At 54.9% G+C, this 18,138-nt stretch overlaps 1 protein-coding gene across 4 annotated transcripts in view; it reads right to left on the bottom strand.

Moving 5' to 3' along the window:
* Positions 1-17,769, bottom strand: part of PER2 (period circadian regulator 2) — a 41,319-nt gene extending 23,550 nt beyond the window's left edge. Inside the window, exons 1-7 of one of the 4 annotated variants that reach the window (XM_068544125.1) lie at positions 17,666-17,769; positions 13,250-13,418; positions 5,775-6,022; positions 5,200-5,262; positions 4,103-4,257; positions 2,334-2,455; positions 1,107-1,308 (exon numbers count right to left, since the gene is read on the bottom strand). In XM_068544125.1, the coding sequence (XP_068400226.1) occupies positions 1,107-1,308; positions 2,334-2,455; positions 4,103-4,257; positions 5,200-5,262; positions 5,775-6,022; positions 13,250-13,291 (832 nt within the window). In that variant the 5' untranslated portion in view covers positions 13,292-13,418; positions 17,666-17,769. Of the gene's footprint in view, positions 1-1,106; positions 1,309-2,333; positions 2,456-4,102; positions 4,258-5,199; positions 5,263-5,774; positions 6,023-6,736; positions 6,851-13,249; positions 13,419-17,665 lie in introns of those variants that run through there. The other 3 variants (XM_068544126.1, XM_068544127.1, XM_068544128.1) reach the window with 3 other exon arrangements.
* Between the last annotated feature and the right edge of the window lie 369 nt (positions 17,770-18,138).

Below are 18,138 nucleotides of genomic sequence, written 5' to 3'. Positions count from 1 at the left end.
ACGCGGGGAGCACCATGGCGTGGAGGGACCCAAGATCCAAGAGGTGGTGACAGTGGGCTGAGGAGCGTTTCGACGTGAGCAGAGATGCTGACCCAGGAGCCAAGGACGAAATGGGAGTCAGCTTTGGGTGACGCGGCCAGGGCTGGCTCTTGGTTAAGATCATGACTGAGGCCCAGCTTTTCTGGGGTGACTCCCGGCCCCGTCCGTTTCCTGCTCGTCTCTCTTGGCTTCTCCTCTTTGGGTCCATCTCAGCTCTGAGCAATCAGAGCCCAGCGAGGGGCTAATGACAGTCTAGGTGCTGGTGGACAGATGCTGCCGGACTTACGCCGTCGGCCACCTGGTCACTGAAAGGCCTGAGCTGGTGGGGACCCTCTCCTCTCCAGTACCTTCTGCCAGGACCCCGTGCCATGTTTCTGCTGAGACGTGTCTGGCCAACCGGTCCCCTCCTGCACCCACTCATGTGAAGGCCCGTGCTGGTCAAGAGAGAGCTTCCATGCCTTCCAGACGCAAGTCTCCCCAACCACGTTGCAGGAGGAGAAGGACACACAACACTCGACCTCGTGAGAGCCCTGTGGCCAGGAACGTGGCGGGGGCGGGGGGCCCGAGGTCCGAGGAAGCAGCCACCTGGGCGCAGACTAGAGCCTGAAGCGCCTGGAAGGCCGGGGTCTGAGCCCGGGAGGATGGTGCGGCCTCTGGCGGAGGTGAAGAGCCCCCCGCTATGCTGACATCATTGTACCACCTGCAGGGAGCCTTCCAGATGCGCCTCCGTCCTTCCCCCGACCCTGCAGCCTCATGTCCAGACTCCAGCTCCGATCCACTTCCTTTCTAAAATGCCTGACATGTCTTAAAATCTTCTGAAGCACTTTTCCCTTTCTGAAATTTATGAAAAGACTTTTTTCTCTCTCTAAATGTATTCTGAGCAAACCACCTTTAATCTTGCACCTGGGACAGACAAGGCAGCCTCAGGCCCCTTCACGGGGGCCTACTGCAGGCCTCCAGCGGAGGGGAGGTGGGCAGCAGCCCCACGTCGGGGGCGGCCCCGCCCGGCCCCCTCCCCACGGTGCCTGTGGAGAAGGACAAGGCAGCCCAGGCCGCGGGGCCCTCACCTGCTCGGCGGCGGACACTCCAGGGCGGCAGCTTGCACGGCGTGGTGCAGCTGTGGAACACGCCCACGTCGTGGGGCGCCAGGAACTCCACGAACTTGGTGTCATGGAAGGTGCCCCGCTTACAGTGGAAGATGGAGACCACTTGGTCAGAGATGTACAGGATTTTCCCGGTCACCAGGGACACGGCCACAGCAAACATGTCCTGGAATGGAGAACATGACTCTGGTGAGGCCGGGCTGGAGGGGACTGGACAGGTCACCCTCCCCTGAGGGGCAGAGAATCGGGGCCGACAGATGGGACGGCAGCAGGACGCGTGAAGGGTCAGGGGAAGCCTCTAGGCCCCTCTCCTCAGCCCTGACCAGGATAACTCTGCTTCCCCTCCTACATATATTGGGGTCCCAGGGGGATATTATCTGAAAAAACACATCAGGGTTCCACCGCCAAAAGGAACCCCAGCTGTGCTGATTCCCTGCAGCTGTCACCTGCTCCGTCTTCCAGGCATGGAGCTCCCTGGCGTCCAGCCTGGGTGATTCGGGAAGGGGAAGGGGGCCTCTTCCTCTCTCTCCCGGGGCTCAGGGCTGCCTGGGGGGCTGGAGGCCTCAGGCCCCCTGGCCCACCACGGGCTCTCCCCACGCTGGCTGGCCCTCTGAGCTCGGGGTGGGGCTCCCTGCGGGTTAAGCTGCAGGGAGGGCACGGGAGGAAAGAGACGGGAAGGGCCAGGGAGTCCCATTCTGCAGGCCATCACTGCTGCGATTCCGCACCTCTGGGTCCCCACCTGCCCTCTGGTTTCCTCTCATTAATTGAGAACTGGGGGTAACTCCCCCCCCCCTTCCCCAGACCTCCAGGGAGGCCTCACCTTTATGGGTTGCTTAAAAATGCATGGGCTTGTGGAGTCTCAAGAAGCGCCCGCCCCGCGAGTGAACTGACAGTCACCTAGTGTGTCCCTCCCCCCGTGCGGGCCCCGCCCTTGGTCAAGGGGGGCTCACTCACACACACGCGGGGTGTGGGGTGGACAGCGCAAGAGGACAGCCTCAGAACAGCACAAGTCGGCAACACGGCCGCCACTTCGGAATCCCTGACTTACATTCTTTTAAGGAAGGAACTCATTTCCTGAAACTCCCAACCCTGCTGCTATGAAACCGAGGTTCAGCCAGCTCCCCTGGGTGAAGACCTCGGCCACCTGAGCTGAGCCTCCTGGGTGAAGACTTCGCTCGTTAAGACACTTACCACGTTCTTCACGATGAACTCGGAGGTGACGCTCTCGATTTCTTCCACCGTGTAGGAGGGCACGTGGGCGCTGCAGGGGTGGTTCTCGCTGGACATCAGCAGCTGGTAGTACTCCTCATTGGCTGTAGGCGAGACCAAGGGGAGGGCTGAGGGCGGCCCTAACTCATGGCTGGGGGCTCTACCTTTCTCATGAGAAAGTGGGCACAGAACACAGAGAAATGGGAAGGCTAGACAAACAGAAATCCGGGATTTTTTTCCCTGAAAAATCAGAAGGACTTTGATTACAGAAATTTTTAAAACGATAAAGACACATTATTTTCAAAACGATAAAGACACATTATTTCAACAGCACGGCCACACGGTTCTACCTAAGCCTCACTTTCCCCAAAGGCCTGTAACCGTGACACAGCATCTATGTTTCCGCGCAGGACAGCTGTGGCAGCCCCTGCATCTGCCCCCTCGGGGGTCAGACGCTCCCATCCGGACAGAATCGACTCTTAGAAGCACCGGGCATGAGAAACAACCCTGTTTCAGAACGAACTGTTCAGAACAGAACTGAAGACGAGGCCCGCTCATCCCGGGACACCCCGTACAGGGTGACAAAGCTATCTCCACCCAGAGGGGAGCCCTCAGGCGAGTGGAACCCAGGATGCCCGACTTCAACAGCTAAACCGCGCTGAGGTGACCCCCAGCGTGGGTGACCTGGGCCTGGTCTCTGGGGATGGGCTGTCGGCAGAACAGTGCGCTGGAGATGCCGGCGCTCCCTCCACGGCAGTGAGTTCCTTACCTGCCCCGGAGACAGAGGCACCTGCGTTTACCTGACACCCAGGGAAGGGGCCCCAGCTCAGTGGAAGGGCCAGCCACACGAGCAACTGAAGGAAGACTACACGCTATTGGAAGTTATGGCAGGGACCTGGAATTTATTGCAACGTAAAGGGTCTGAGCTTGATGACACAAGTCCTTTGGAATCTGCAGTGCTTGTTGGTGGATTCCTGCACTGCATCTGCGAAAAGTTCTGCACACACATCTCAGGTAAAAGCCTCAGTCGATTCCACTGACCGGCTCTGAAAGCTCTTACGAGTTCTTCCACCTAACAGGAAAACCCGAACGTACCCCCAGAGGGAAGCAGGACCTGGATCACGTGGGTCCTGTCACTGTGTGCCCGTGACGGAAAGGGGGTTCCTGGTCCCGCCTGCCCGCCTTCCTGGTGCAAACACCACCACGATGGAAATTCACATATTTTTAGAGAAACGAGAAATGAACTGCCCAAGGTCTTGAACCTGGAGCAGCTCGAAAGTACTGTCCTTTAAGGATAAGATCAGGCAATACCCTCCTTATATCTTCTCCTTTTTCTGTTGTTGTTTGTTTCCTTTTTTTCCCTCACATTATTTTTTAAAGGAGGGGCAAGCCCTCAGCTAAATGCTGGGGGCTATTCACGTCGCCAGCGTACACACACGTCACAACTCCCCAGCCAGAGCCTGGAAGGTGCTGGACACTCCTGAATGTGACCTGACCCCAGCCCTGGGCACGAAAGCTTCATGTTGTAAATAGGTTTCTTTTATCTGCTTTTTTTCCCTCAAAAGTCAAGTACAATAGAAAACTTCCGATGAACTGAGATTTCCAACCAGCTGAGATTTCATCAGACTTCCCCAACTTCCTTCTGCTACTTCAGGACTGAATTTTAGAAAATCAACACAACTGAAGCTCTAATCTGGGGAGACGGGAAACTTACTTCTACAGGTTGGAACAAACGCGTGAGGCGGACGTACCTTTCACCTGCTTCACGCTCCTCAGGGCGTACTTGAGGGTCAACAAGGTGCTGGCCTTCCCCTTGGCCCTCTTGTCTGCAGGGAGGTGGACCTTCAGCTCCTTCAGCGTTTTGATCAGCTCTTTGTGGGCGTCCACTTTGGTGGACTGCTCACTGCTACGGAGTTAAAGAAAGATGTCAGTACCCTAAGTGCCCTTTTCGGAAGAAACAGGCCTCTGGTCCAGTTTCTCCACTCGGGCGCGAGGACACCACGGTCCACATGTTCCTGGTGGGCATGCAGGATGCAGCAGCCCCCAGCAGCTGTGACAGCCACAAATGTCTGCAGACATCGCCTCGTGTCTCTCGCGGGGAGAGGAACTGCCCGGGAGAACCAGTGCTCTGACCCAGGTGAATGCTGGAGGGTGCCCTCCCACCTGCTGGTCCAGCCGCAGCCCGGCCAGCGGCCCCACTGCTGAGCTCTGCCCACCCCCATCTCAGACAGAGAGGGAGACAGTGACGGAGACCCCAGAGGGCAGCACAGTGGCGTCCTGGGGCGAGGACATAAATGATGTGTGAAGGCCTCGGAGAGGAAAGGAAGTTTATAAGGAGGATTTCAAACTCAAGGACATGGAAGGGGTAGGAGGCAGGGCAGGGGGCACTTGCTGAGGGAGATGGGCCTGTTTAGACAGAGGGTACCGAGAGAGTGATGGGCTCGGGCCTCTGGGGTGACGGCAAAGGCCCCATATGCCCAGGACAGAGATCTGGATTTTGCTCCAGTGGTGATGTGAAAGCGTCTGTCAATATGAAATTAAGGACACGTTTGTTACAAACACGTAAAAAAAAGTGAGTGTTCCAGATACATGTCTAAGACGCAGACAAGGTCTGCTTAGTGAGAGCTGGAGCAGCTACAGGTCTGGGGCAACCTCAGGGGCTGTGAGCAGCCCGTGGGGACAGTCGTCTGAAAGGGCGTGGCTGGGTTCACAAGGGGGACAGCTGCTCAGACTAACAGGTTCCAGCAGAAGCCTGAAAAAAGTCACATTACCCCCTAAACCTTATCTCATGACAAATCTTTCCATCTCTCTAAAGGCTCTAAATTGAGGGAGTTCTAATTGGTCTTACCTGCAGCCACTTGTGGACGGGTGGTGTTCAGACTTTGCCATCATCAGGCTAAATGTACCTGGACTAAAAGAACAAAAAATAAAGGCCAAACTCAGAAGAGTGTATCCATCCACTTCTCCCCCCATCCACCCAGCGATGACGGGCTGGATTACACCACAGTAAGTCAATTAGGAAAAAATATGAGCTTAAGAGAAAAAGAACAAGAAACCTCTGGATACCGGAAAAACTAAGTACTGGGGGATATAAACCCAAGACTAGAGGAGAAGTTTGTTTTCTGTAAACCACGGGGCGTCGGTTCAGTAGCTGCTCGAGGGGTTCCCTGACTCTTCCGCCTCCCAAGATCTGGTCACCATGCTACGTGTCTAGCTACTGGCGGTCTGACACACAAAATCACCGTCATAAGGAAGGACAGACCCTAGCAAATTTTAGTTACTCTGAGTCAATAAGATTTTCAAAAATCTTAAAAAACTTGGTCATCATGATTTAAAGACTGCAAAAGCAATCGCAATAGCCCGGAATGAGACACTGAGAAAACAAATGCCCGGCCTCGCTGTGGGGGCCTCGGACACACCCACCCCTGGCAGGTGCCGGGCGGCCCCCGCGGCATCCCCAGCTCCCGGCCGCTGCCGTCACCGTTGCTGCCCCGTGAGTCCCGCCCCGTCACGCCGTTCTCGTTGGTTTCATTCCCGCCTGCGCCATCGCTCACGTCCACGTCCTCCTGGAGGGGGGCTTGGCCGGGCCAGGGCTCCGCAGCCTCCCTGGAAGGGTCACCGGGGCTGGGGGCGTAGTCAGCGCATCCGTTCATGCTGGCTCCTGAGTGACGCTGGCAAACGAGAGAAGGTCACGGGTTCAGGGGGCAGGGGGTCGCGCAGCCATCAGGTGAAGTGTCCCGTGGGAATCTTTCTCCGCGTTTCGCCGGAGGAGCCAGCAGGAGGTGCGGTCAACCGTGGGTCTTCTGCGCTCGTACCCCCAGGGCTCCCACCTGCCGTGAACCGCGAAGGCGGATGAATCAGGTGGCCGCAGCCCCAGACACCAAGTTGCCGATGGCCTCCCCAGGTGATGTGAGGGGGCAGCGGGGTTCAGAAATCTTGGCCGTCACAAGTTACAGGGGGCCCTTGAACCAGGCCGCAGGCAGGGGGAGAGCCTGAAACCAGGCTGCGGGCCAGGGGGAGAGCCTGAAACCAGGCCGCGGGCAGGGGGAGAGCCTGAAACCAGGCTGCGGGCCAGGGGGAGAGCCTGAAACCAGGCCGCGGGCAGGGGGAGAGCCTGAAACCGGGCCGCGGGCAGGGGGAGAGCCTGAAACCGGGCCGCGGGCAGGGGGAGAGCCTGAAACCAGGCTGCGGGCCAGGGACACTTCCGGGAGAAATGATGTTGCGGGGAGCAGGCGTTACTGCGTGAGGAGGGCGGAGCGGCGGGGGCCCTTGCAGCAGCAGCAGCAGCAGGGGGTCCGGGCGCTCGGCTGGCTGAGGTGAGGGCTAAGGTGTGTGCGAGTGGGGCGGGGAGGCGGAGGGGCCAGTACAGGCCAGCGCGGAGTTACCTGGGATTGGCGAGGGGCCGCTGAAGCGCCGGAGGCAGTACACTCCTGTAACTTCGCTCGCGTTTGGACAGAAGTTTAGCTTTGGTGCTTTGGGGGTAGGTGGATGGAGCGGGGCTGAAACAAGAGACTGACTGGTCACAGGCTGGGATGAGTAAAGACAGTGAGTAGCCAGGGCAGGAGGGGTCGACCAGAAGCCTAAGGATGGGAGACTGAGAGGTCACAGGGTAAAAGCAGGACCTGGGATGGTGATCCCTGCGAGGTCCCGGGAGGAAGCAGGCACTCATGCACCCCAGTGGAGAGGTCGAGGAAGGCCCGGCACGAAAGGGTGTGGTCCGGGTTAAGGAAACTACAAATGATGTGCAACTCGGGGGCAACCAGTTAGGGGGAGGGAGCTGTCGTCTTCTCTGGGCCCGGAGGGGCAGGAGGAGGAGGGCTACTGAAACCAGAGGCACCCAGACAACCTGCGACCTGTGGGGGGCATAAACCTCCTGAGCTCGGAGGTCAGGAAGCCAGAAGGCAGAGGGACCCACTGACACAGTCCCCAAAGGCTAGCCCAGGTCACCGAGCAGTGGGGGAAGATCTGGAGGGCTCAGGCAGCGGTGCCTTCACCGAGGGGGGTCCCCAGAAAGCAGAATGTGCCCCTGCAGCTTTCCTGTGCTCAGGCACCTGGACCAGAGGCCGCAGGGAGGGCTCTGTGGACACTGTGCTGAGGATGTGACACGTGCTGGCTCACGTAACCCTCATGATCACCAGCCACGGCGCACCAGGATTCCCTTCTAGGGATGAGAAAACAGGCCGGTGACTTGCCCAGGGCCACACACAGCAGGAGACAGTGCTGGATTCAGGCTCCCCCACCCGCCGAAGATGGGGACCCGCGCAGAATCCAACCACATTACTCTTTGGAAAACAGCAGGTCTGATCAGACCCTGTCTTGCTCATGAACCAGATAAACAGAAAAGAGCCAACGTGCAGCTTCTGAAAAGAAGTGCAATGAAGACAAGATGCACACACCCTCCATGGCACGAGGAAACAGGCAAATTTAGGACAGCACCAACTCTGTATCATAAACAAAAATCAAGAAACAACGGATTCGATGAAACACGTAATGAAGGATGAGCTAAAGCTGCAGACTGAAGTGAAAATGTCACATTACAACAGACAATTAGAAAGCTAAAGTTCAGACTCAGTGATGGGGAGGATGAGAGTGAGAAACTTTTTAAACACGCCCAGGGAAAGGGCCGATATTAAAGGCACATTTTTACCGGCAGATAACGTCATAGCAATGAAACAGAAACTACAGTGAAAAATACACGTGAAGGAAACCATCCCGAAGGCAGATTTGCATCTGTGTGACTCCCTGAGGACCAGGCAAAATTATGCGAGAAGTGTCAAAGCCCATCTATGTCTTGATGAAAATGATGTTTTCAAGAAAAAAGAAAATTCTACCCGCATCCCAACAGGAAAAACAAACAGGTTACCTGCGAAGGATGCTAAGTCCTGCTAGTCTTGGACACCTCTGCTGTAATGTTAAATTTTCAGAAGATAAAGTCTATACACTCTGAGAGGAGATGGTCGCGGCCACAGGGAGGAAGTCTCAGTTAGAGGGTCTCGCTATGGCTTTAGACGGAAGCTGTTTATTGGTCCCGAATCACAGAGACCCTCAAACGCCAGCTCTCTGCAGTGAAAGTCAGGAACAAAACAAGCAAGTCTACTGCTCGGTCTTCAACATTTCAGGGAAGTTCTAGCTAATTCGATGAAAGAATGAAAGGCGCTAACATCTGGGAAGAGAGAGACCAAAGACTAAGAACAGACTGTTCCCACAAAGAGAAACACCAGGTAAGAGCTATAAACCTGGAAGGATGCCCAACCTAGTTAGACATGAGGAAAACGCAAAGCATGAGGTTTCCAAAATCTAACAGGACCGACAGCATCCTGGGTTGGCCAGGAGGAGGACTCCTGTGCACTGTGTTGGACTAATGACGTCTTCCTGGGGGGCCTCTGGGCGTGTCTAGCAATGCTGACACCCCAGCCCCCCCCCACTCCTAGGAAGCTGCTCTGTGGGAACGCTCGTCCATGCCCAGAGACGTGTGAGCACGCGGTCTGGAGGAAGAAAAACCTGGAAAGAACCACCAGCAAGGAGTCTACCCGCATCCTGTCCAGGGCAACTTCCAAACTGGGCCCCCTGCCTCACCTGACCCCACTGCGGTCCACACGGGGCACGTGAGCTCCTCTCTCCCCTGGGCGCAGAGCTCAGCCCTGCTCTGCACAGGGGTCAACAGCTCAGCGAGGCCTCCAGCTGCTTCCTGGGATCTCCCGTGCAGCCACCCCCTTGGCCCAGGCACTGTGCTCCGACCTCGGGGACCTTGCATTTGCTGCTCCCTGGTGCCCGCAGCACTTGTCCGGCAGATGGCCTGACCGTCCTGCACAAACAGCACTGCCTTCTCCCTGGCCCTGCCAGCCCCGCATCCCCTTCTCGGCTTTCTCTCCCGTGGCACCGACACTGCCCGACTGCACACTGATGCGTGGGTGCTTTTGCTGACGGCTGTACCCCAGGGCCTGGCGCGTGGTGTGAAGGCATAAACCCTGGCACATCTGCCCTGTGGAATACTATGCACTCCATCAAAAAGACGGAGACCAGACACACTGACGTGGGAAGACGCTGGGGCGTAAACGGACAAGCCACAGAACAGCGAGGCGTGACAGTAAAAATGACAGGCAGCACCTTGCAGGGCTCGGCGTGTGCCAGCACTGCTCCAGGGCTGTTTCTGCTGATTAACTTGCTCTGACTGCGCACAGCACTGAGGGCCACCGTGGTGGCAGAGAACGGGACAGCCACCTTTCCTGCCCTCATGGAGCTTACATTCTAGCGGGGAAAACAGACCATCAAGAGGGAACGGCGTGTAGAGCAGATTAAGGGTAAGTGCTAAGAGAAAGAAGCAGAGCAGGAGTCCGGGAGGCGTGTGGGAGCAGCCGGCGTGAATTAGGAAGGGTGGCCAGGGAAGGCCCATGGATAAGTGATGTTTGACCTTGTACCCCCACGTGGTGGTGATTCAGAGCCCCTTGGCCTCCCTCTCCCCATGGCCTGCAGCCCCTCACTCCCCCCCCGGCCACCGCTAGGCACACACCCATGCAGCCCTCCTGGCTCCACACCTGATCCACACCTGAGGCCGTCAGGAGCCTCTGGCTCTGCCGGACACGTGTGACCTTGGATGAAGCGCCACACCACGGGGTGCGCCCTGCTTCCCCCACTGCTGCCGAAGGGCCTGGTGAGGCAGCTGGACCCAAGGGAGAGTGTACTCCCTGGGCGACCTCTGACCACAGCACCCAGAGGGAGGAGGTGGAGGTCCCTCTCCACCCCTCCCTCAAATAGACTATCCTGGAGCTTTTCTTTGTGTCCTTCCTTCCTTCCTTCCTTCCTTTTTTTTTTGATAGTTTTTTGGATGAGGCCCCAAGGGGCTGAGCGGCCAGCTGAGTGTCTGTGAAGCAGGGTATCAACGCATGTGTGCGTGTGTGTGCGTGCCTGTGTGTGTGATTGTGTGTGTGTGTGTGTGTGTCACAGCCTTCTCTTCCGCACTCCCCTCTCCCTCACTCCAGCTGTCCTGGGATTGCACCTGAATTTTGAATTTTATTTATTTTTTTATTTTTTTATACAGCAGGTTCTTATTAGTCATTCATTTTATACCCATCAGTGTATACATGTCAATCCCAATCTCCCAATTCATCCCACCACCCCCACCTGCCACTGCTTTCCCCCCTTGGTGTCCATACGTTTGTTCTCTACATCTGTGTCTCAATTTCTGCCCTGCAAACCGGTTCATCTGTACCATTTTTCTAGGTTCCACATATATGCGTTAATATGCGATATTTGTTTTTCTCTTTCTGACTTACTTCACTCTGTATGACAGTCTCTAGATTCATCCACTTCTCTACAAATGACCCAGTTTTGTTCCTTTTTATGGCTGAGTAATAATATTCCATTGTATATATGTACCACATCTTCTTTACCCATTCTTCTGTCGATGGGCATTCAGGTTGCTTCCATGACCTGGCTATTGTAAACAGTGCTGCAATGAACATTGGGGTGCATGTGTCTTTTTTTTTTTTTTAATTTATTTATTTTTGGCTGTGTTGGGTCTTCGTTTCTGTGCGAGGGCTTTCTCTAGTTGTGGCAAGCGGGGGCCACTCTTCATCGCGGTGCGCGGGCCTCTCACTATCGCGGCCTCTCTTGTTGCGGAGCACAGGCTCCAGTCGCGCAGGCTCAGTAGTTGTGGCTCATGGGCCTAGTTGCTCCGCGGCATGTGGGATCTTCCCAGACCAGGGCTCGAACCCGTGTCCCCTGCATTGGCAGGCAGATTCTCAACCACTGCGCCACCAGGGAAGCCCCGCATGTGTCTTTTTGAATTATGGTTTTCTCTGGGTATATGCCCAGTAGTGGGATTGCTGGGTCGTATGGTAATTCTATTTTTAGTTTTTTAAGGAACCTCCATACTGTTCTCCATAGTGGCTGTATCAATTTACATTCCCACCAACAGTGCAAGAGGGTTCCCTTTTCTCCAGACCCTCTCCAGCGTTTGTTGTTTGTAGATTTTCTGATGATGCCCATTCTAACTGGTGTGAGGTGGTACCTCATTGTAGTTTTGATTTGCATTTCTCTAATAATTAGTGATGTTGAGCAGCTTTTCATGTGCTTTATGGCCATCTGTATGTCCTCTTTGGAGAAATGTCTATTTAGGTCTTCTGCCCATTTTTTGATTGGGTTGTTTGTTTTTTTAATATTGAGCTGCATGAGCTGTTTATATATTTTGGAGATTAATCCTTTGTCCATTGATTGGTTTGCAAATATTTTTTCCCATTCTGAGGGTTGTCTTTTCGTCTTGTTTGTAGTTTCCTTTGCTTTGCAAAAGCTTTTAAGTTTCAATAAGTCCCATTTGTTTATTTTTGTTTTTATTTCCATTACTCTAGGAGGTGGATCAAAAAAGATCTTGCTGTGATTTATGTCAGAGTGTTCTTCCTACGTTTTCCTCTAAGAGTTTTATAGTGTCCGGTCTTACATTTAGGTCTCGAATCCATTTTGAGTTTATTTTTGTGTATGGTGTTAGGGAGTGTTCTAATTTCATTCTTTCCATGTAGCTGTCCAGTTTTCCCAGCACCACTTATTGAAGAGACTGTCTTTTCTCCATTGTATATCCTTGCGTCCTTTGTCATAGATTAGTTGGCCATAGGTGCGTGGGTTTATCTCTGGGCTTTCTATCCTGTTCCATTGATCTATATTTCTGTTTTTGTGCCAGTACCATATTGTCTTGATTACTGTAGCTTCGTAGTCTGAAGTCAGGGAGTCTGATTACTCCAGCTCCGCTTTTTCCCCTCAAGACTGCTTTGGCTATTCGGGGTCTTTTGTGTCTCCATACAAATTTTAAGATTTTTTGTTCTAGTTCTGTAAAAAATGCCATTGGTAATTTGATAGGGATTGCATTGAGTCTGTAGATTGCTTTGGGTAGTATGGTCATTTTCACAATATTGATTCTTCCAATCCAAGAACATGGTATATCTCTCCATCTGTTGGTATCATCTTTAATTTCTTTCAACAGTCTTATAGTTTTCTGCATACAGGTCTTTTGTCTCCCTAGGTAGGTTTATTCCTAGGTATTTTATCCTTTTTGTTGCAATGGTAAATGGGAGTGTTTCCCTAATTTCTCTTTCAGATTTTTCAACATTAGTGTATAGGAATGCAAGAGATTTCTGTGCATTAATTTTGTATCCTGCAACTTTACCAAATTCATTGATTAGCTCTAGTAGTTTTCTGGTGGCATCTTTAGGATTCTCTATGTATAGTATCATGTCATCTGCAAACAGTGACAGTTTTACTTCTTTTCCAATTTGTATTCCTTTTATTTCTTTTTCTTCTTTGATTGCCGGAAGCACTAGCATTTAAGCCTCGGCCCGCACTCTGCTTTTAAGAGAACCCAAACTAAGACAGACTGAAGAGAGTGACAGAACGGGCCAGGAGGGTGCTGGAAGGAGAGTATTCTAGGCAGGAGGCCAGCACATGCAAAGGTCCTGAGGCAGATGGGTCTGAGGACAATGGACGAGTCTGGAGCAGAAAGGGCAAGGCAGAAGGTAGGGGTTGACGTGAGGTCAGAGCCAGGTCATGTGGCACCTCGCAAGGCAGAGCCAGGGCCCTGGATTTTTCTGAGTGAGGTGGGAACTGCTGTAGAATCCTGTGCAACAAGGTATGACTCACGTTGTTAGCAGGGCCACAGGGTAGAGGCAAGGTGGAAGCCAGGACACCTCTTAGGGGGCTCTGGGCCGCCCAAGGTGCAGAGGACATTCACTCTGTCCCCTCCACTCCCTGGACACCACCTGTCCCATCCCACAGCCCTCCCCAGAGAAGCAGCAGGGCCGGTCCTTTCTGCTGAGTAAGTTATGAAGGTGACAGGGCAGCAGCAGAGGGCTAAGTGAGCAGACCCTGGACGGCGGGGGCTTTGGCGGGTTCCTCCTCTTCCTGACCGTTACCTTGGGCAAGTTCCTACACGTCCTGGTGCCTTGCTTCCTCATCTGTGAGATGGGGCTACAGCAGCACCTGCCTCCTACTGGTTGCTCGGAGGGTTAAAGGACAGCAGTGCAGTGTCTGGAATGCAGTAAGTGTCCAGCAAAGGCTGGATTTTACCATCACTGCCAATCACTAGAGGAAAAGAGACAGGGTAACAAAAAGCAAATTAAAAAAAAAAAAAAAGTTGAATTTCATTGTCACGAGCGCTGTTTCTGGCCGCCCCAGGCAATGAGGATGACCCTTGGCGGACACATCACGCGCTTTGCTTCCACGCTCGCCCAGGCTTGCCGCTCGGCTCCTCGGAGGGCCTCCTGGCTTTCACCGGTCCCACCCCTGGGAGCCTGTCTGAGTAGGATTCATCGAGCAGGGGTCACAAGATGACCTTCGGCGGAAGGTAAATCTTTTTGCTAAGAGGGTAGGGCAAGCGTGGCAGAAACGGGAAACAACAAACCAAACCACCTGAGCTTCATTATTCCAGAAAAACGCGTCGCTCAGCACCGACAGCTCTAACTGACCGACCTCATCTTGCCACGTCGGCAAAACCAACGTGCCCGTCAAAGCAGACTTTGCCTCCTGCCTTCCACCAACGTCCACTGAGCGTCCGCTTGCGCCAGCACTGCCAGGGCCCCGAGGAAGCCCCGGGAAACCTGTGTCTCCACCAGGGCAGTAGGGGGTCCTCGTGAGCCCTGGGGCCCCGCGAAGGAAAGGACAGCCCTGCTGCAAAGGGGCTGCGGAGAAGCCGGGTGTGCCGCCGGGCATGAGCTCGAGTGCCTAATGCTAGAGGCCCATCACAGCCGCTTCTCAGTCGTCCACACACGGGTTCTGCCCTGGAAAACAGTCAGACCGGAGGAAAGGAGCTGAGCTCGCACCCCTGACTCCGGGCCCCTGACCACACCTTCAGCAGCGAGGGCTGCCCTCGCTGGACAGAGGAACACTTAGAAAGTGCCGTCCATGATGAGATCTTCGTCTGGGATGGCTTCACAGTATTCGGGACGGGAAGGAAATGGGCAGGGATACAGAAGGAGAAGGGCCAAGAGCGAAGCTGGCTTATGGGTTCATTACCCTGTCCTCTCTACTTGCACATGTACTCATAGTTTCCATAATAAATAGTAAAAAAAAAAAAAAAAAAAATGGAGAACAAAAACACAGCCTGGGCCCCAGGGCCACCTTCCACTGCCACTGCCAGGACTGGTAAAGGCTCCCCGCACTCAGTACCCCTGAGTCTAAGGGGGAAAGTGCATTTCTCTGTGGAAAGCGGAAAGCGGTGTAGGTGCAATCACTTAAGACGATCAATGATTTGAAATAGAAGATAAGATACTTGAGATGGTAAGGCCTTGCTCTATGTCCACAAACTGAGCCCCCAGCCCCAGAGGCAGAATGCTGCCAGCCCCCAGGGGCCCCGGGTGGTCCCCCCACCCCTGCCCCTCCCACCCCAGGGCCCCGTGAGCCTGAATTCTCGCAGCCTGGTTCATTCTGCCTGTTTCCGAACTTTATGTAACAGGGATCTCACAGCCTGCACTTTGTCTCTGCAAACCCTCGCTACTTTACAACCCCAAATATTATAACACGGTTGCTCCTTCCTGGTAGGAGCCAATTCCCTGAGGCCAGCCTGCTGTAATCCGGAGAAAATGTTTGTCCTGCTGAATAAACACCCGCACTCTCCATGGAAACGGTTGGTAACCGAGGAAAATGTGACTGCAGCTGTCCAAATATGGAAGGGAAGATGGCTGGGGAGAGGCTTGTCTCCGCCTCACTAAGACCCCTTCAAGCGCTCTCAGCTCGGCCTTTAAAACCTCACATACAGAAACGCACAAAATTTAAAACAACAATAATGCAAAGGCGTCAGCTTCCTGGCTTCAGCGTCGGGGTGCCTAGGAATAGCCCAGCTGTTCTGATTCTTCTGTCACCCCAGGGAGAATGCTAGGATTCTCAAAGCCTTCGGGGCCTGGGGAGGGTCCAGCACTCAGCCCGGAGCCCCACCACCTTCAGAACTGCTCGCCTCTGATGACACAGTGGCCTTGGCCTCGCCCTGACCCGCACTGCTGGGATGCTCACTTACTGCTTCTGATTTGCTCTAGACTCAGAAATACAGTAACAAACTTGTTACAGAGGTGCCTACAAAGAGCGCAGAGCTGAAAGGAGGGCTTCACAGGAAAGCTTCGGGGCAGGCCCATCAGAGGCCCTGTCCAGACTTTCTGGTTCTCTGTGAGTTGGCAGGTGGGCCAGCTTGTCACTGGGCAGGGGTGCAGAGCGTCTGCAGAGACGCCAGGTTATGTGTTTCTAGTTAGTTTTGCCGAATACGGTAGTTTTCTGCGCCACTCTCTCTTTGGACTGAATGCTGAGAGGTCCCGCCAGAGACTCAGTGACCCGCCAGAGCCTGTGATTTGCTGAGGCCCCGTCAGGTTACATCATCATTTAAAAACAGAGGCGTGCCCACCAGCATTTTTCTGAAAGTTAAATGTGATTGAGAAATAGTACAAATGACAGGAATTTTTCCCGTTTCCTTCTAAGCCTCACAGGGTAACATTATGTGCCCCAGAGTCAGAAACTTGTGTCTCCTGTGTAGGTGCCTAAGGAAATCACCTGTGGAGTAACAGGAATCCAAAAAGCTAGGGATGGAAACAGACCTCAAAGATCGCCTACCCTGAGCCCCGCTGTACAGACCAGCCCCAGGGTGGAGCTGAGTCAGCCAGCAGCAGCCCGCTGGCTGGTGACAGGCCACCCCCTCCTCACCAGCGCCCCAGCCTCCACAGAAAGCCAGGGCTGTGCTGGTTCTGTACCAGTGAATCACACCAAGATGACAGTGACAGATAACTGCGAACACCCACGGTACCATCCCTGTTGGCATATCACGTAGCTTCCACTTAAGAAAAAGGAGTCCCTTTCCTCATTTTACTCAGACGCCTTATAAAAAGTGATTAGCCTTGTATTTAAAAACTCAATTTCCAGTGAAAGCCTTCAGGTAGAGTGTTGTTCCCTCCTCAGCCAAACCAGCCCAGGACCAGAAACCCCGGCTGGGGACAGGGGATGGGCATCTCCCCTTGGCAGGTAGAGAGAAGGCCAGTGGCCTTGCTGCACTGGACGTGGGAGGGGAGAGGTATTCATGGAGGGGCTTCTGCCATGGTGCTAGGGTTCATAACGTTTGGGGGGCCTGAGGCCCCTCTCCCTAAACTCCAGCTCGTTCAAGATGCAGCAGCAGCCAATTTCAGGCCTTCATGGAACTTCTGAAGCTCATCCTGAGCCAGATCAAGACCTTCGGGATGATGGAAAGACCCTGCTGGCACCCTGAGCCTGGGCCTGGCCCTGCCGTGATGTGTGCCCAGCAGGCATCTGGGCCTCAGTTTCCTCATCTGTCAAGCTAAGGGGTTACCCTGGGTGATTTCCAGGGTACCTTCTGGCTCCGTTTTTCTGTGAGTATGAATCAGCTTTCCAAATTGGTTTCTTCTGTATATCAGAAACCCTGGTAACCGAGTTGTCATCCCTTATCCTGGCCTTCCTGGAGGGATAAGCAGGCCACCACCCACCCCCTGGTTCCTGTCCAGGACTTGGCAGCTAAAGTACCCCCCAGAAGGATAATGCGATTGCTGCATCACAAAGTACAACCCTCCCCCTTCTTCCACCCAACCTGGGGAGAGAGAATAAATACAGAGAGGTCCAGGGTGGGCAAAGGGGATGAACATCAGGTGCTCAGGCCTGGCTTGGCCCAGGAACTGTCTTGTCTCTCTGCTCACCCACTCTAGGGGACCCATGGGCTGTCCAGGTAGGGCTCCTAGACTAGTGCCCAGCAGTGGCCCTTCCCCAGCCAGAGACTTGACTCTGTGGCCTCAGAGCAGGAAGCCGGCTCCCCAAGGGTCCCTCCATGTTCCCAGGGACTGTCGCACTGACCCTCAGTTGCCTTGGCCTTTCTCAGCCTTCTCCCACGGGGGTGGTGGGGGGGAGGGAGGGGGTCAGGGAGGGAGAAGAGGAGGGGTTCATAAAAGAAAATCGTCTAGAGAAGGACAGTCCGACATATAGCCACTCAGTAGCTCTGTGACCTCAGACATGGGCCTAACCATTCTGGACCTCAGTTTCTTGATCTGCAAAATGGGAATAACAGTCCCCACCCCAGGCCGGTTTCAAAACGAGGAGGCTGGTTTCAAAACGAGGAGGCTGGTTTCAAGACGAGGAGTAAAAGGGCCCAGGAAACCCTCGGCTCGCGCCTCCGTGGGCTAGAGGATCCTCTGCCGCCTCCCGCAGCCTGCCCGCCGAGACCCCAGACCGCCAGCCCGAGGCCGGGGCCGGGGCTGGCCTGGAGGCGGTTACGTAACCAGCGAGCCGGGCGGCCGGACGCCGGTCGGCGCCCAGGCTGGCTAGCCCTTCCCGCCGCGCCGCGCACTCACCGGAACCGCGTCCTCGCCTGTCCGCAAGACCGTCTGCTAGTCGCCCGCCGCCGCCGCCAAAAGCTGCACTGAGCCCGCAGGGCCGCCCGCCTCCGCCGCCGCTGGGGACTCGCCGCTGTCACATAGTGGAAAACGTGACCGCTCGCCGCGCCCGCCCCCGGCGCCCGCCATTGGCCGGGGTGCCGCCTCATCTGCATACCAGGGGGGCCGGGCCTGCAAGTGCCGCGCGTCCATTGGCTGCGACGCCCGTCGCTCTCTTTACATAAGACGCACATGGAATTCCATGTTCACAGATTCGGTTCCTCAATGAAGACGCGGCGCGCTCGTGCCCCCCTCCTTGTCCTCACGAGTGGGCCCTTCCACTTCCGGCCTCGGCGCCTTCCATTCAAGACAGCTCGGGTCCGCCGGCTCAGGGAGTGCGGAGTGGCGCCTACCACCGCGGGGCGGGGGGAGTTGGGCGCGGGACGGGGGCT

Source organism: Eschrichtius robustus, chromosome 5, assembly GCF_028021215.1.
Source record: "Eschrichtius robustus isolate mEscRob2 chromosome 5, mEscRob2.pri, whole genome shotgun sequence".
Lineage (NCBI taxonomy): Eukaryota > Metazoa > Chordata > Mammalia > Artiodactyla > Eschrichtiidae > Eschrichtius > Eschrichtius robustus.
This window is presented reverse-complemented; position numbering and strand designations above follow the sequence as displayed.